The following is a 15,028-nucleotide window of genomic DNA, read 5'->3' on the forward strand; positions in this document are numbered from 1 at the left end:
CCACGTACCAGGCATCAGTGGCGTGCCTGGACTGTTTGTCAGGGGAGGGGTCGAAAGAAAAATTTGCAAGCATTAGTTCAGCCCAATTTTACTTAGATATCTTAGCGTGCATCAAGGTGTTTACCGAATGTGTGTGTATTTAAAACAGTACTAAGAATAAGGCCTTAAGGATTTTTTTCTTTGAGGTGTGGGGGTTGACAATCCCCCCATAAACAGCAGAATAGAACTCACGTTCTGTGATGATGAGCCTCAAAATGCTGTGTTGATGTACTTTATAATATTAATTTCAAACTGATAATGTAGGAAATGAGATCTTCACAATATTATTCTTTTTCTATGTATAACAGTCTATAATATCGAATTGATTAATTCGAATTAAACAATTCATTGATGTTAGCACTGGGTAGTAGCCATTACTGCCAGTAGACAGGAAGTCTAGAAAGTTGACCTCAACGCTGTAGGTGGTCTTCCTGTACTTTTGAATGGGACAGCAGTAACCTTGGGCATGTTTTAGACCAAAATTTTGGATTTTTCAGACTTTTTTCGAAGTTTGTGAGAGCATAACAAGACTATCCGTCAATGGATTTTTATTTCCGTCAGTAGATATTTTTAAAATTAAGTTTTTCATAACATATTAAAAGGCAGAGACCCTGATGTATAATAAATTAGCTAGGTAAGTTTTGAGTAACCTTGATGAAAATTATCAAAAAGTGCCTATTCAATTGTGTGGGTACGGTCCATCACCTGTCACTTGGTAGTCTTGTAACATGTCTAATGGCGCTGCCCATGGCCACTCGATGAATTGTTTAATTCGAATTAATCAATTCGATATTATAGACTGTATAATGCCATTATGTATGATAAGATAATTAATATCAATGTAATTTGCCAAAAAATATACCGTATTCAACCAAATTAGCACCCTGGGTGCTCAGTCACTTTCGAGAAGATTTGCCCCTTCATTTTGCATACCACTTTGTCCAATTTTTTTTCCTCATTTCTTTACAAAATGCAAAAAATAAAACGCATGAAATGTTAATGGCACAAAAAATATCATGCTTTACAGTAACTTAAGGATAGAACTTGTTCAAGTTGTAATTGCATCTTTGCTTTAAACTTCTTTTTAACTAAAATGAGAGTCATGTGTGACCTGTTCCCACAAAAATAAGAGGAAGTTGCACATTTTTATTTTGAGTTATGTCTAGATTAATGTTCTGGATCACAAGCTTTATAAAGATGAAACTTGTCATGGTTGCCCCCTCCACCATGTCCAAAGACCCTAGAAAAGGTCTGTGCTCCCCTCACATGGTCTTCAAAAGTCGTTTCAATGAAGAATTCTTTTGTTTTCTGACATGTACAATGAACCATATCTCTTTTCTACCCTGGCAAGTTTCATTATTTTGAGAGAACAGGTCTAATATATCAATTTTTTCCAAACAAGATTTAAATTTGTACATGTAGCCACTAACATTTTTTCAGTACATCATTTTTATTTGCATCAAAATAAAGCTTAATGTTATAACATGATATTATTTATGTTTGCATGAATTCTTCAAGTTCCAGACCTTACACTTTGATCAGCTCGTATCGGTGGGAATTGTTAGGCTTAGTACCACTACGCCGAAAAGTAGACCCACGTTAGGAGTGATAAAGTTGATCTGTCTGGTCTATATTGTGTGTGTTGAATAAAGCAGACAAAGTATAGGTCTTCAATTAATAATTTGTGATGCTTCTGAGTTCTGACGAGATGTCACAAGGCAATTCTCAAATTAAAATATATTAATATTAATCTGCGATGTTACAAGGCCCGCCGATTACGAGCTGATCAAAGTATATGGTCATTTTCACGGTAAAGGGTGTAACTTTGGATTTTTAACATTTTAGTCCGTAGTGTTCTAATAAAGCCACAGAATTCCATGATTTTTGGCCACATAAGTCATCTAGTTAGCAGCTACCTTGGGTAGCATAATCAGCTTTGGGAGTTACTGCGTTCAGTTTTAGCAGGCTTAAATGTACTTAATATTGCCATTTTGAAAAACTATCAAAAACAGTAACATTTTTGTAAAACCCTGTGTTTTCTTCAATTAGTTCATGGATAATTTTTCTTATCCTGAAAGTACAGTCATATGTTCAGTAAACACTGCCACATTAGATTTAATTGTGAACAGCCCTGTATTTTTGAGAACCAGACTTCGATATTTGTCGTTTCGGAGGCTAAATTTTCCGTTAACAATTGTTAACAAACTTTGTGGGTGTAGCGTTGGTTCATAATTCTTGGTTACTTCTTCACTTCTTCTTGATTCATAACAGTTGTTATCTTAACTTGAAATGGGTAACAAAAATTAGTCGATTTGCAAGCTTTTAAAATTTTTATAAAATCTTGACTTCAAAGAGCCGTTTTTCCGTTAACTTTTTGAAGCCTCGAAACAAACTATTCAGCAAGCTTGTGCAAATATAAATAAAAGAGCTCATCCAATCTATTTATCAAAATGTAGCAAAGTAGATCCTCAAGTCACATGTTTTTAAATCGTGGAGATATATATCACTGTTTGAAAATGGGACCCAATACAAACTTTCCGTTAACAATTGAAGCCTCCGAAACAAATGAAGCCTCCGAAACAACAATAAGATTAATTATCATCTATGCATATCTAAATTGGTGTGTTTCATACTGATATCTATCTGCATTGTAATTATTACTTGATATGTGCAGAATGTCATGAATTAAAAAAAAATTTGACATTATGGTTAATGTTTGAAAAATATACTGATACCCAAAAAGGCCTGTTTCGGAGGCTTCATATGCAAAAAACACCATACTTAACAAAATGGGTGAAAAAATTAACATGTGATAAATCTACAATATCTGCCACATAGAATCATTGATTCAATACACACAAGAAAATAACAGCTTAGATGATCCCAACACTGTTGTTTTCAAAAAAACTACTTCTGCAATGTTTAACAATTGTTAACATGAAACCTCCGAAACAAAAAAATGACTTGCTGTGATAATTTAATTTTTGTCACAACTGAAATTCAATACTTAGAAGCAAAGCATGAAAATTGGTAATTGTGATATTGTTTACCTATTTTTTTATGTCAACTTGTAGTAGTTAGCCAAATATTTTACTTTTATGATCACCTGTGTTGTTAACTAAAGCCTCCGAAACACAAATCTCTTGAAAAAAAAAAAAAAAAAAATAACTCCAATTTCTGTGAAACTTGGCTGGGAGGTTCCTTTCATCAAGTAGTATTTGTACATGAAGTTAGACATTCAAATTATTTTAGGAACCCAATAAAAACTTAAAAAATATGTTTAAGGTTTGGAAATTTCCATTGTAATTTGTAAATGACACTTGATGTTAAAAAATTTCAAAACTGCAAATACAAACATGTAGCAAAACATGGTATAAAATTTAACTTATATCTGTTGACTTACTTTGAAATGGGATTTCACATGTATTCCAGCTTTCATGTCATAATTTTCTGAGGTTATGTAAAATACATTTTTTCTTAGATTTTAACCAAAATGTTATGGAAATGTCAAATTTTTTATTAGAAATCAAAAGGTTTAAGCCTTGAAACATTATTTTACTGGAATTTACGTTGCTTCTATGCATGATTTCAGTAAACAGAAACATATTTAAGTGGTTTGAAATTTTGACCCTAAAAATCAAAAGTTACACCCTTTACCGTGAAAATGACCATATGCTACTTTTATCAAGTATTATTCAAGTAAAGTTCTGCCAACATTCACAGGATGAAACTTAACAGTATGTGGATTTGAAGTAATTTTACCATTTATACTGTTTTGAGCAAATTAAAATAAACATGATTTTAATAACAAGATACAATGTCGTATTTGATGTTTCTAACTTCATTTAAAAACATGGTGATTCGATGTCAAAATAAGGGTCAAATAACTTACCGGACAACTAACTGTTTGTACAATTAGCTCTCTTTAGGTAAAACTTGCTACTTGATTCACCTAACATGATACTGGTATTACCCAAGTATAAACATGATAAAGCTACAGCTTATCATGTTGCCTGTCAAGTGTCTAACTGACAAAAGTCAAGATTGTGGACTTAGAGGGTCGGCCATGGCTTAAATACCTTCAGGGCTATAGAGCCCACCACTTACTTGTGGAGCGCATCGACTAAAGGTTAATTTTAATGCTGGAGCCCACCTCTCAAGCTCAAGTGGCCCATATGCACAAAACAAGTTAAGGTTCGTTCATACTACCACCGCATTTGCGATGCGTTGCTTTGCGATGCCGCAAATCAACGCAACTCGTCGCATTTCCAGGTTAAAATGTATTTAACTTTATTGCGATATCGCAATGCAGTAGATGCGGTGCGACAACGCATCGCATCGCAAAGCAATGCATCGCAAAGCAACGCATCGCAAATGCGGTGGTAGTATGAACAAACCTTTAGACCAGGTCTAACTTCAATGTGGTTTAAATATGGAGGTTAGTCTCCATATTCTATGGATGGTACCCTTTTACTCTTTTCTTTTCCTCCTCTACTCCTAGCCACGTCCAAAAGATGTAATGATAAGCTGCATCTAATATAATGTGTATTTGCCTTTAACATGATCTACACTAATGCAGAAGAAGGTACCTTATTCTGCATTATTGTAGATCATGTTAAAGGCAAATACACATAGACTATGCTAATTATGTGGTCTTTGAATAGGAGGTTCATGTAAGGTATTTGTTCACTAATTTTACCTTACCTGCCATTTCATTTGGAGATGGGTTTACCTTCATGACATCAACAACAAAGCAGAACTCAATCTTAGTCTGATAGATTAATTGAATTGGCCCAATATTCTATGCATGCAGCAAATTTGTCATTGGTTTTCTTGTCTTTCGTCCAACCTTGCATTGATCATAAAATTGATTATCGTGCACTCAAACTGATCTGGCAAGAATCAAGTAAGAATCCAAAGATTGCCATATCTTATTGCATGCCCAATGGGTATAATCTAAGGAGAATCAAGTTTGATTCTCGCAAATCCTGAGAATCAATTCTCTTGATTCTTGCCAAATTTGACTCCTGTAAAAGTGGAAATTTTTGCGTAACTTAAATTTTCATGCACAACAAAGCTACAAATGTACATATAATGTTGTTTTAACATAAATAGTCACTCGATAGTCGTTTCACAGTGCTCAATACCAATTTTTAACAAGGTAGAGCTAATTTAATAAAACAATTTTGGCTAAATAATATTCAGCATTTAGTAACTAGTAGTTTCACGCCTCACGGCGATCGTCAGACTATTGCTCTGTTGTTGTTATGATCCTTGATTACGGAACCGAAAAAATATCATAAAGTAGGCCCTCGCGGATAGGCCTCACGCATAAAACAGCGTGGATAAGAAACATACATAAAATCGACCCACGCGGATAGGCCTACTGTGAAATAGATGTGAATTTCAGCGAAAATTTAATAACACCGCAAATCAAAATCAAAACAACAACTTAATTACGCCTACTTCTTTTTTTCTTGCGTGGCGACATTTTGAGATAAGTTCGGATTTTTTTGTTTAGGAGGTTTCTTCTGACATTTTTAGAATATAAAGTTTTCTTCTAGACAAAGATTGCATTGACGGATTCTCGTCTCATAGTGTTTGATTGCTTAACTATTTCCCAGATGATTTCATAATTGGAATTAGGCCTACTTCTTTTAAGGTTCCAAACATGTTTTGAAAGTTCAGTTTCCTTTTCATATTTCTCGTGTCTGAAGGACTTCGTATGGTTCTGGAATCGATCTTTGAGCGGTCCTCCTGAAAGTCCTATGTATACTTTTGATTCCACATCAGATGTTACAGTAGCCTTGTACACTATTGCTTCAGTCAAGCATTCTCCACGGAGGGGACAATTTGCTTTGATTCTACAGTTGCATTGATTCTACAGTTGCGGATACGACGGATCCATCAAATTCAGCAACAACAAAGAAGACAACAGGAAAACGAGAAAGAAGAAGAACCGCTCAAGGAAGATAATATGGTTTAACCCGCCTTACAGCAAGAACGTAAAAACAAATGTCGGCGGAACATTCATCAAACTGATAAACAAGCATTGTCCCCGAGGGCACAAGTTGCACAAGATATTTAATCGCAATAATACCAAGGTTAGCTACAGTTGCATGAAAAATATGAGGTCAATAATCAAGTCACACAATAATAAAGTCATCAAAATAAGGACTCATAAACAAACCGAAACCACAAGGAAATGCAACTGTAGAATCAAAGCAAATTGTCCCCTCCGTGGAGAATGCTTGACTGAAGCAATAGTGTACAAGGCTACTGTAACATCTGATGTGGAATCAAAAGTATACATAGGACTTTCAGGAGGACCGTTCAAAGATCGATTCCGTAACCATACGAAGTCCTTCAGACACGAGAAATATGAAAAGGAAACTGAACTTTCAAAACATGTTTGGAACCTTAAAAGAAGTAGGCCTAATTCCAATTATGAAATCATCTGGGAAATAGTTAAGCAATCAAACACTATGAGACGAGAATCCGGTCAATGCAATCTTTGTCTAGAAGAAAAACTTTATATTCTAAAAATGTCAGAAGAAACCCTCCTAAACAAAAAAAATCCGAACTTATCTCAAAATGTAAACCACGCAAGAAAAAAAAAGTAGGCGCAATTAAGTTGTTGTTTTGATTTTTGATTTGCGGTGCCATTAAATTTTCATGAAATTCACATCTATTTCGCGTGAGGCCTATCCGCGTGGGTCGACTTTGCGTATGTTTCTTATCCACAGCGTCTTTATCGTGAGGCCTATCCGCGTAGGCCTACTTTATGATATTTTTTCGGTTCCGTAATCAAGGATCATAACAACAACAGAGCAATAGTCTGACGATCGCCGTGAGGCGTGAAACTACTAGTTACTAAATGCTGAATATTATTTAGCCAAAATTGTTTTATAATGTTGTTTTATGTATAAAGTCTGTTCTATTACAGGGTCAGAATTTTGTTTCACAGTGCGAGAATCAATCTTGATTCTTGCAGAATAAATTTGTAGGGGGCAAATTAACTTCTGTGTAAACTACAAACGTTTGCGGGAATCAACTTTGATTCATGCAAATCTACGAGAATCTTTGCCAGAATCGATTCTCTGATTCACGCTGAAATTCTGACCCTGTATTATGTGGGTTATGAGGTCTATGTAAGAAAACTCAAAATTGTGAATTTATAAACAACCAAAGTAGTTCAACATCTGTGAAGTGCGGACAATTACACATGCAAAAATTGCCACTTTTACAGTACCCATACTCATTGTTATCTCTTCTCAGTTGATGAGTCTGTTACATCTTGCACCTGTTCCTTTGGTTCACCTCTTTCAGTAGTCTGTTTCTCTGGTTTTATAGCATGTAATGCATAGTTGCAGCTCTCTATATCAGTCCAGGACCAGTGGTGTGTGAGAGGGTTGTACAACATACCACTCACAAGTTTCACTTCACATCCGCCTATATATGTACATAATGGGAAAAACAAAGGAAGGGTTCTTTTAGTGCTGCCATAGAAATTGAAATATTATATAAGCTATTCAAAATGAGTAGAATGGGCTATTCCTGTTGAAATACATACACCCTGTATGGAAGATATGACCTTAATCTCCCACACAGGGGGTACGTGTGAATTTTAAATGGGGTTATCTGTATGGGTGACTCCATTTGCAATATTCATCCCGTGTGTGGGAGAAGGTCATGTCTTCAGGGTTGTAGCTACAGTGGGCTGCGGTTGGAGCCCACCACTAAGTTGCAATTTAAGCACTGGAGCCCACCACTCAGAGGCCAAAATTGCACCATTTTATTGAATTAGTCAAGAATTTGGTCCGTTTTGGCAAAAAATTGCCAAATATACAAGATTTTCATCAAATGTCACCCACCACTAAAAAATGTCCTAGCTACAACCCTGCATGTCTTCCATACAGATTTCATCTAGAATAGCCCAATTTAGTGATGGTGTGTCTTCGGACTGACTGTTGCACATCGACATCGCCTGGTTAATAATTACATTGTACAGCCGAGACACTAAAAAGCTCTAAAATGAATACACAGGATCGATACACAGGAATGTGCTATGCACGATTTGATATTCAGACGATAAATCTTTCAATACCGGGGTAGAAAATGATGAATATCTCCAGTAATTTTTTTATTCTAAAGAAGCCATATTTTTTACCTTGCACTTGAACATATGTGTTGAAAGGATATGATAGTCGTTAGCTTGTGTATTGAGCTCAAAAACTGACAAAAATTCTGATTTTATATGTGCCGATAGCGCAGCGTAGGCTAGCTGCACTCACTCATGGAGGCAGTCTAAAAGCAGATGACCTCATGGCATATACATGCTCACTCACACACAGAGAGGTCAATTACCAGGCTATTGTCAGTAGCCTTAGTCGGATGTCTCTCGGCTCATTATGCATCTCAAAAGTATTAAACAGGTTGGAACAAAATGGCCATGCATGGCTGTGGATTCAACCTACCATGCTGATTTCTGCCATGAAGATATCGGGACGATGACACTGTGTGTTGTGGTGTCCCTTATTGAGACACACTCCAGTACTTAATTACATAAACACAGGAAATATTATACTGATGCCGGTATCAGATCCAAATACGGAGCACTTTAGGGTTGAGGGCATATAGGATTAGGGTTAGGATTAAGGTTAGGGTTAGTGATATGGTTAGGTTAGGAGTATGGTTAGTGTTAGGGTTAGGTTATCAGTAGGTTAGGATAAGGATAGGCTCCTAACTCTCCTTATTGGTTTTTCTGACTTCTCAGACTAAGACATGTATATAATCATACAGGCATTAAAATGGCATAAACACTGTCTTACAATTGAGCTTTTTTTCCACCAGTTTCAATCTACTTACACTGTTCAAGAATTCTCTCCAGGTCTTCTGGTGGTATAAACTTCTCCCAATCGTGTGTTCCAGATGGGACCACCCTAAAGATATCTTCAGCACCAACCACAGCCAGCATGTATGATATCCAAGTTTTATTGATGGTTGTAAATATGACAGAACCTCCAGGCTGTAAAAAAAATAATCAAAAACTATATAGGGCTGAACATTATCATTTTTAATTGCACAACATACAATACATGTATCATGAGCTCTGGTTTGGTTGTGGTTAAATTATCAACAAATGTGCGAGGATTTATTCACTGATTTTTGTAGCACTTTGAACAAGCCAATTTGGTGGGTCAATGATACTATAGTCTGACACACACAGCCCAAATAAATTATTCAAAAGAATTCCAGAAATGTGTTATTTGTTCTCCTACTTTATTTGGGAAAAATGCTCATACATACAACTTTGGCCAATTATTTAAATTTTAACTTTTTTAAAGTAAATAATTAGTCACAAGCCCTTTGATAATTGTATGACCCAGTATTTTTTGTGTAAAAAGATTATCACCTCAACATATTTGGGACCACCTTTTTGAAGAAAATTACAGTCTTCCTAATAAAAATTCCTTTAAAAAAGGAATAGGCATCCAATGGGAGCTTTGATGTGATGCATGATCAAGCCTTTAGGAGCATAGGATATGTGGCCACTAATCCAGGCATGTCAAGTTTTCAACCCATATGTGTCATATTATTTCATCCCCATCACACCCATCACTAGAAAATAACATCTTTCTCACCCTGACAAGGTCAACACAAGTAGATACCAGTTGTCCTACATCACTGACATGCTCCAGTACCTCTGATGCAACAACCACATCAAACATCCCTGCTTCTGTTGCTACAAGGTCGTCTGTTGTGCCATGGATGTACTTGAGTCTAGTGCGGATCTCGGGGTCATGTGAAGCGTGCGTTTGAGCTATTGGTATGTTTTCTTCTGTTGCATCGATTCCTATAACAGTGGCTCCTAGTCTGGCTAAAGGCTATGGGTAATAAATGCAAAGTAGAGCAAAATTTATTAGTGTTTTCTTGATCGAATGTTGAAATGTAAGATTAAGCTTTCAGAAAACAAGTTCTGGTTATGTCATCCTCATCCACTTCCACAAATTCATGAAAATTAGAACTTTCTCCCCTCCATTACTGAAGGGATCACCTTCAATTAACCATGAAAAGGCTAGCCAAAAATAGCCATAAATAAAACAATTAAGGTTGATCATAAGGCATTTTGAAAATATTATGAGCATGAATCCTGTGAAAAGATTCATTGAATAGAATTGTTGTAGATAATCAAAAGTTAAATTTTTTATTAGGCAAATGCAATAAGTTATTACTCATGAATCTGAGCTTTTGCCATCTTGGCTGATGGATTGATCACAGATGATCTGGTCCACTGCTTCATTCAAGAAAACAATAAATTTTGTTCTATTTGCATCATTATAGATCATATGACCCACTGCTAAAATAATGAGGATGTATAACAAGCAACCAAGTTTTGCAGGAGAAAGAGCTAGTGGACCACATCATCTGTGATCAAGCCCGACGAGGCTGATATCAGCCAAGATGGCAAAAACACAGCACAGATTCTTAAGTAATAATTTATTGGATTTGGCTAAAAGAAATTTAACTTTTGAATTTGATATTTTAATACTGACCAAATAATCAGACATTTAATACTGACCAAATAATCAGTACAGTTTTCATTTTTTAGTTCAATTGTACCCCAAATTAATTAAAACTTTGACAGGGCTTTGTCCATCAGTACGGAAATGTCTAATAACTTGAAGCTCTGATTATTTGATGCTTATTGCTTAAGTTTCGCAGTTTACTCTTTTTTTCATCCAAACTAAGCAATTTTACTCAGATTTTGGGGGTTTGATCCCTAAATAATGGGCATTATTGGTCACACACTGATTTCAACAAACGTTTACAAGTTACAACTGACGTCGTTGACTTATCTCAGTTCTCACCTCTGCCAGAATACCTCCTCCACTGCCAACATCCAAAATAAGAGTTTCTTTTAATGGTGATGGTCCCATCTTTAGAGCCAATCTTTCATCTCTATGATCTCTTCCACTCAATGCAGCATCTCTGATCAGCGGAACTCTTAAGTCATTTAATGTGTGAAGAGCCTGGAATTCCCCTATTTCATCCCACCACCTCTCTGATAGAGCTCGGAATTTGTCTATTTCTTCCTCATCGATGGTAGACTGTGCTTGAGTTTTCTTGTTGGCTTGAGAATATGTTCTTACACAATTTAAAGTTAACCTACATGTAATAAAAGTAAAAGGAAACAAACAAAAAAATTGAACCAGTGACTGTGAATTGGGCTAATTGTAATTGCAATATTTATTTATTTATTGTATTCCAAATTAACAAAAATGAAAAAATAATAGACTTCATTTTGTAACAATTGAACATTAAAAATTGAACCAGTTGCTGTGGCCATAGTATCCGTTTTTACTTCCATGTCAAATCAACCAGGGGTCCCCAGGTGACCCTCTCAGATTTGCTGAAACTTGCTTGTGGGCTCAGATGTACCCATAGCCGGGACCCATAGACAATGCATAGCTGTAACATTTGAGTCATATGATCACATATTTTTGGCACCAGGGGACCCCCAAAATGGCAATTTCACACTTGCGGTTGAATAAATTACCAACTTTGAGTGCTCATAACTTAAAAAGGAAAGCAGATATCTGAAATTTAGAGCCAGATTCTACAAATATGACATAAGGTTAGCTAGAATTCAAATTTGCAGCTCCATATCTCTTCAGAACAGGAAGTTACGAGCGAGCTACCAAACTTGGTAAAAATCACCTTGAATGACACTCGCGAGTGCCAAAGGGGGGCCTGGGCAAAACTTCAAAGGGCCATTTCTCAAAAACGACATGAGGCCAAATTTTGGTATGGGTTCATTGTGGCCACAAAAGATCATTCTGATGGAATTTCATCAAAATCTGAGAGGGTACACCTGGGAAATTTTCAGCAAATTGGTTGATTTGACATGGACTGACCCATTGAAAAATTTGTTGAGCATGCTTGAATGATCCAGTCTGCCATGCCAGTACAAAAGTTGAAAGCATTTCAATGCTTGATCAAACCAGTACATATGTGTGTCAGGTCGCTAATAAAAATGATAAAACCCACTTGAGAACACACAATCGCTGGTCATTTCTAAAGATGGAATTCATACTCAATCGCTTAAATTTTACAGAAAACTGCATCGCCCCGTTCGCACGCATGATCAGTGTACCGGTATACTAAATCGCCATTGTATTACACGCTGAGCATGCGCATGATTTTAAGCGACACGTAGACCGGTCAACGTTCACTAAAATTACACACATAACTTGTGCAGTTGTTAACAACAATGATTTAGGTCATGTTCACATATAAATTATTTACCCGGGACCCGAGTTAATCCGGGTTGTACCCGGGTCCCGGGTTGAAAAAATTCTGTTCACACTATAACCACTCTCATGAAGAAAATTGACCCGGGTTGATTATTTTGGCTAAAGCCTACTGGAAAAATGCAGGCGTGTACATATTCTGTCATTGACTATTACTGGTATAATAACAGGCTCCCGGCCTAATTATGCTCATTTTTTATTTTATTTTCTAATTCCACCTTATGTAATCTTATCTAGTTACTTCTTGTAGCTGTTTTGGGTTAAAAACTCACAAAAATAATTGTTACTTCTTGATTCGATAATACTAGTAATTTGTTTGCATGAATAACTTTCTTATCTCAGGAATAGATGTTTATTGATTTTATTGCCAAAGAACTGAATCATTCTTTTCCCAATGCAGACAGAAACAATAGAAAGGGAATGATAATGGTTGTGTTTATACTTCTAGTAATGCGGGTCAAACAGTGAATTTCTGTTCACACTACAATTGACCCGGGTCATACCCGGGTTTGACCCGGGTTTTAACCTGCTCATTCCTAGGTTGAAAAATATTGACCCGGGTCGATTTTTTTGAGGTTTTTTCCTGTTCACACTTATAATCAACCCGGGTCTAACCCGGGTTGTACCCAGGACCCAGGGCAAAACTGGCATAGTGTGAACACGCCCTAAGTCTGATGATGAGTAACCTGTTACCCATGTGTATAAATGTAAATACAGTTTTACACAATGAGGGGCTGTGCAATAATTATGAGCCCGGGGGAGGGTAAAATCGTGACGGGGGGGGGGCAAAAAAATTTTGGCCAGCAAAGGGGGGGGCAAGCAATTTTTGGCAAGCCGAGAGGGGGGGGGGCAGTGATTTTTGGCACACATTCTTGCAGCGCCTATAAACGCTCTAAAAAGACTTACAATGTAGGAAAGCCGTACAGACCGCTTTAATACATATATGCAAATTTTCCTGCTCGCTGCGCTCGCAACATGTAAATTACACCATATAAGGTTTGCAAATTGGGATCCAAAAAATTTGGCATGTGCAAGGGGGGGCAAAGAATTGTTGGCGGGCTGAGAATTTTACATAATTATTGCACAGCCCCTGACTTATTTACATAGCACAAAAGGCTGTGTTCATGTACCGTTACGTTATTCAGCCAAACATGGAGTAGGGCCGGGATGTCCTATCTTCACAACGTTAATTTTCTCAACAAGGAAAGAGATACGAAAAGCGAATGTCTAAAGCTGAATTTATAATCGATCGCTTTTGCAGAAAAGCAATTCTCGCTCTGGAAACTTACATTTCCAGAGGGTCGAGCCGATCAATCGATTCAAATCGCTGAGGCAAAAACGATGTCGCTTTTGCAAGTTGAAGAAATCTCAACTTCCCAGCGATATCGCTTGAATCATGAATGCGTCAACCAATCATATTAACTGGATCTATTATTTTGCTAATTTAATTCAATCGACTATTAACTTTTGGTGATGAATTAATTCAAAGGCAAGCAATAATTATTGACAGCATGTTTTAAAAATATATTTTGTGGCATTTAGAATATTTTAATTGTCGTCTGCAAAAAAGACTGCAATCGCTATCGCTGTGATTAGTATTAATGCAAAAGTGATTCATCGCAATTGCTCGGTGATCGAGTATAAATTCAGCTTAGTCATTCATTTTAAATTTTATTTATATGTTAAACAGCTATTCTACCTAGGCTATAATCAAATGCAGTAAACCTTTGACGAGCGCGACTACGTTGCACATTCAGAGCTGACAACGCGTACGGCGCACAGTTCATTCATAAATTTCCACTCTGCAACAACAGCAGATCGCCTCAGCAGCCAATCAGATTCAGAGACAAGTGCGTCGCAATGCAGTAAATGCGCGATGTATGCGTAAAATACGCGCTTGTCAAAGGTTTACTGCAAACGATTATACTCTAGACCTAGTCGATCCTAAACGTATACATATGTAAAATGCATTATTTTTTTAAACGGTAATACGGGTAAATAAATTAAAATAATAATAAAAAAACCACTTCAAGTCAACTTCAAAACATTATCATTTATGATTTATGACAATGAACTTGTTCATCGATTTACAATAATTTACATACCTAAATGATGCAGGTAAAACAGATGCTGCATGTATTATTTTTGGCTTAAAGTGCCTATTAATGAAACCACACGGTGAAATCTGGTGGTATTTCCTGACACTTCTGTAACCTCCATGGTAATGGTGCAGAATTCTGCAACTTTTTGATGTCCCATGTTGAAGTGACAAATATATGCCACGAGCACAAATATTCTGCATTTTCTAACGATAAATTGCGGCTCCTTATATTAATTTCATCCTCTAAAGATTATATTTTTGTCTAAAAATCGGTGCCAAAATGTATATTTTTAGAGAAAAGTGAGTTTTTAGGATCTACTTCATAACTTCAGAAATTCCAAATTTGTAGCAGACAACATTGACCTTTGACCCAAGTAAGTTTGAACTTTATGAACTCGTTCACTATATGTGTTTTTATTTCAAGTTTATCTATTTATATTTTATTTACTGCACACAAAAATCAACAAAGTAAGTACTTGTTATAAAGAATATTTTAAATAAATACATACTATTGATTGTAAGGAGTGAAAACCTAAGAAAAAATTAGAACTAATAAAATTTAAGAGACAGCAAA

General features: G+C 36.2%; 1 protein-coding gene across 1 annotated transcript; it reads right to left on the minus strand.

Moving 5' to 3' along the window:
• Positions 1 to 6,943: 6,943 nt before the first annotated feature.
• LOC140144046 (ubiquinone biosynthesis O-methyltransferase-like) lies at positions 6,944 to 14,784 on the minus strand. The gene is made up of 5 exons (XM_072165870.1): positions 14,459 to 14,784; positions 10,911 to 11,208; positions 9,684 to 9,926; positions 8,908 to 9,067; positions 6,944 to 7,491 (listed from the first exon to the last, which is right to left on the minus strand). The coding sequence occupies exons 1-5, from the start codon at positions 14,653 to 14,655 to the stop codon at positions 7,304 to 7,306; spliced, it is 1,086 nt and encodes a 361-aa protein (XP_072021971.1). The 5' UTR covers positions 14,656 to 14,784; the 3' UTR covers positions 6,944 to 7,303.
• Between the last annotated feature and the right edge of the window lie 244 nt (positions 14,785 to 15,028).

Source organism: Amphiura filiformis, unplaced genomic scaffold, assembly GCF_039555335.1.
Source record: "Amphiura filiformis unplaced genomic scaffold, Afil_fr2py scaffold_37, whole genome shotgun sequence".
In the NCBI taxonomy this organism is placed as follows: Eukaryota; Metazoa; Echinodermata; class Ophiuroidea; order Amphilepidida; family Amphiuridae; genus Amphiura; species Amphiura filiformis.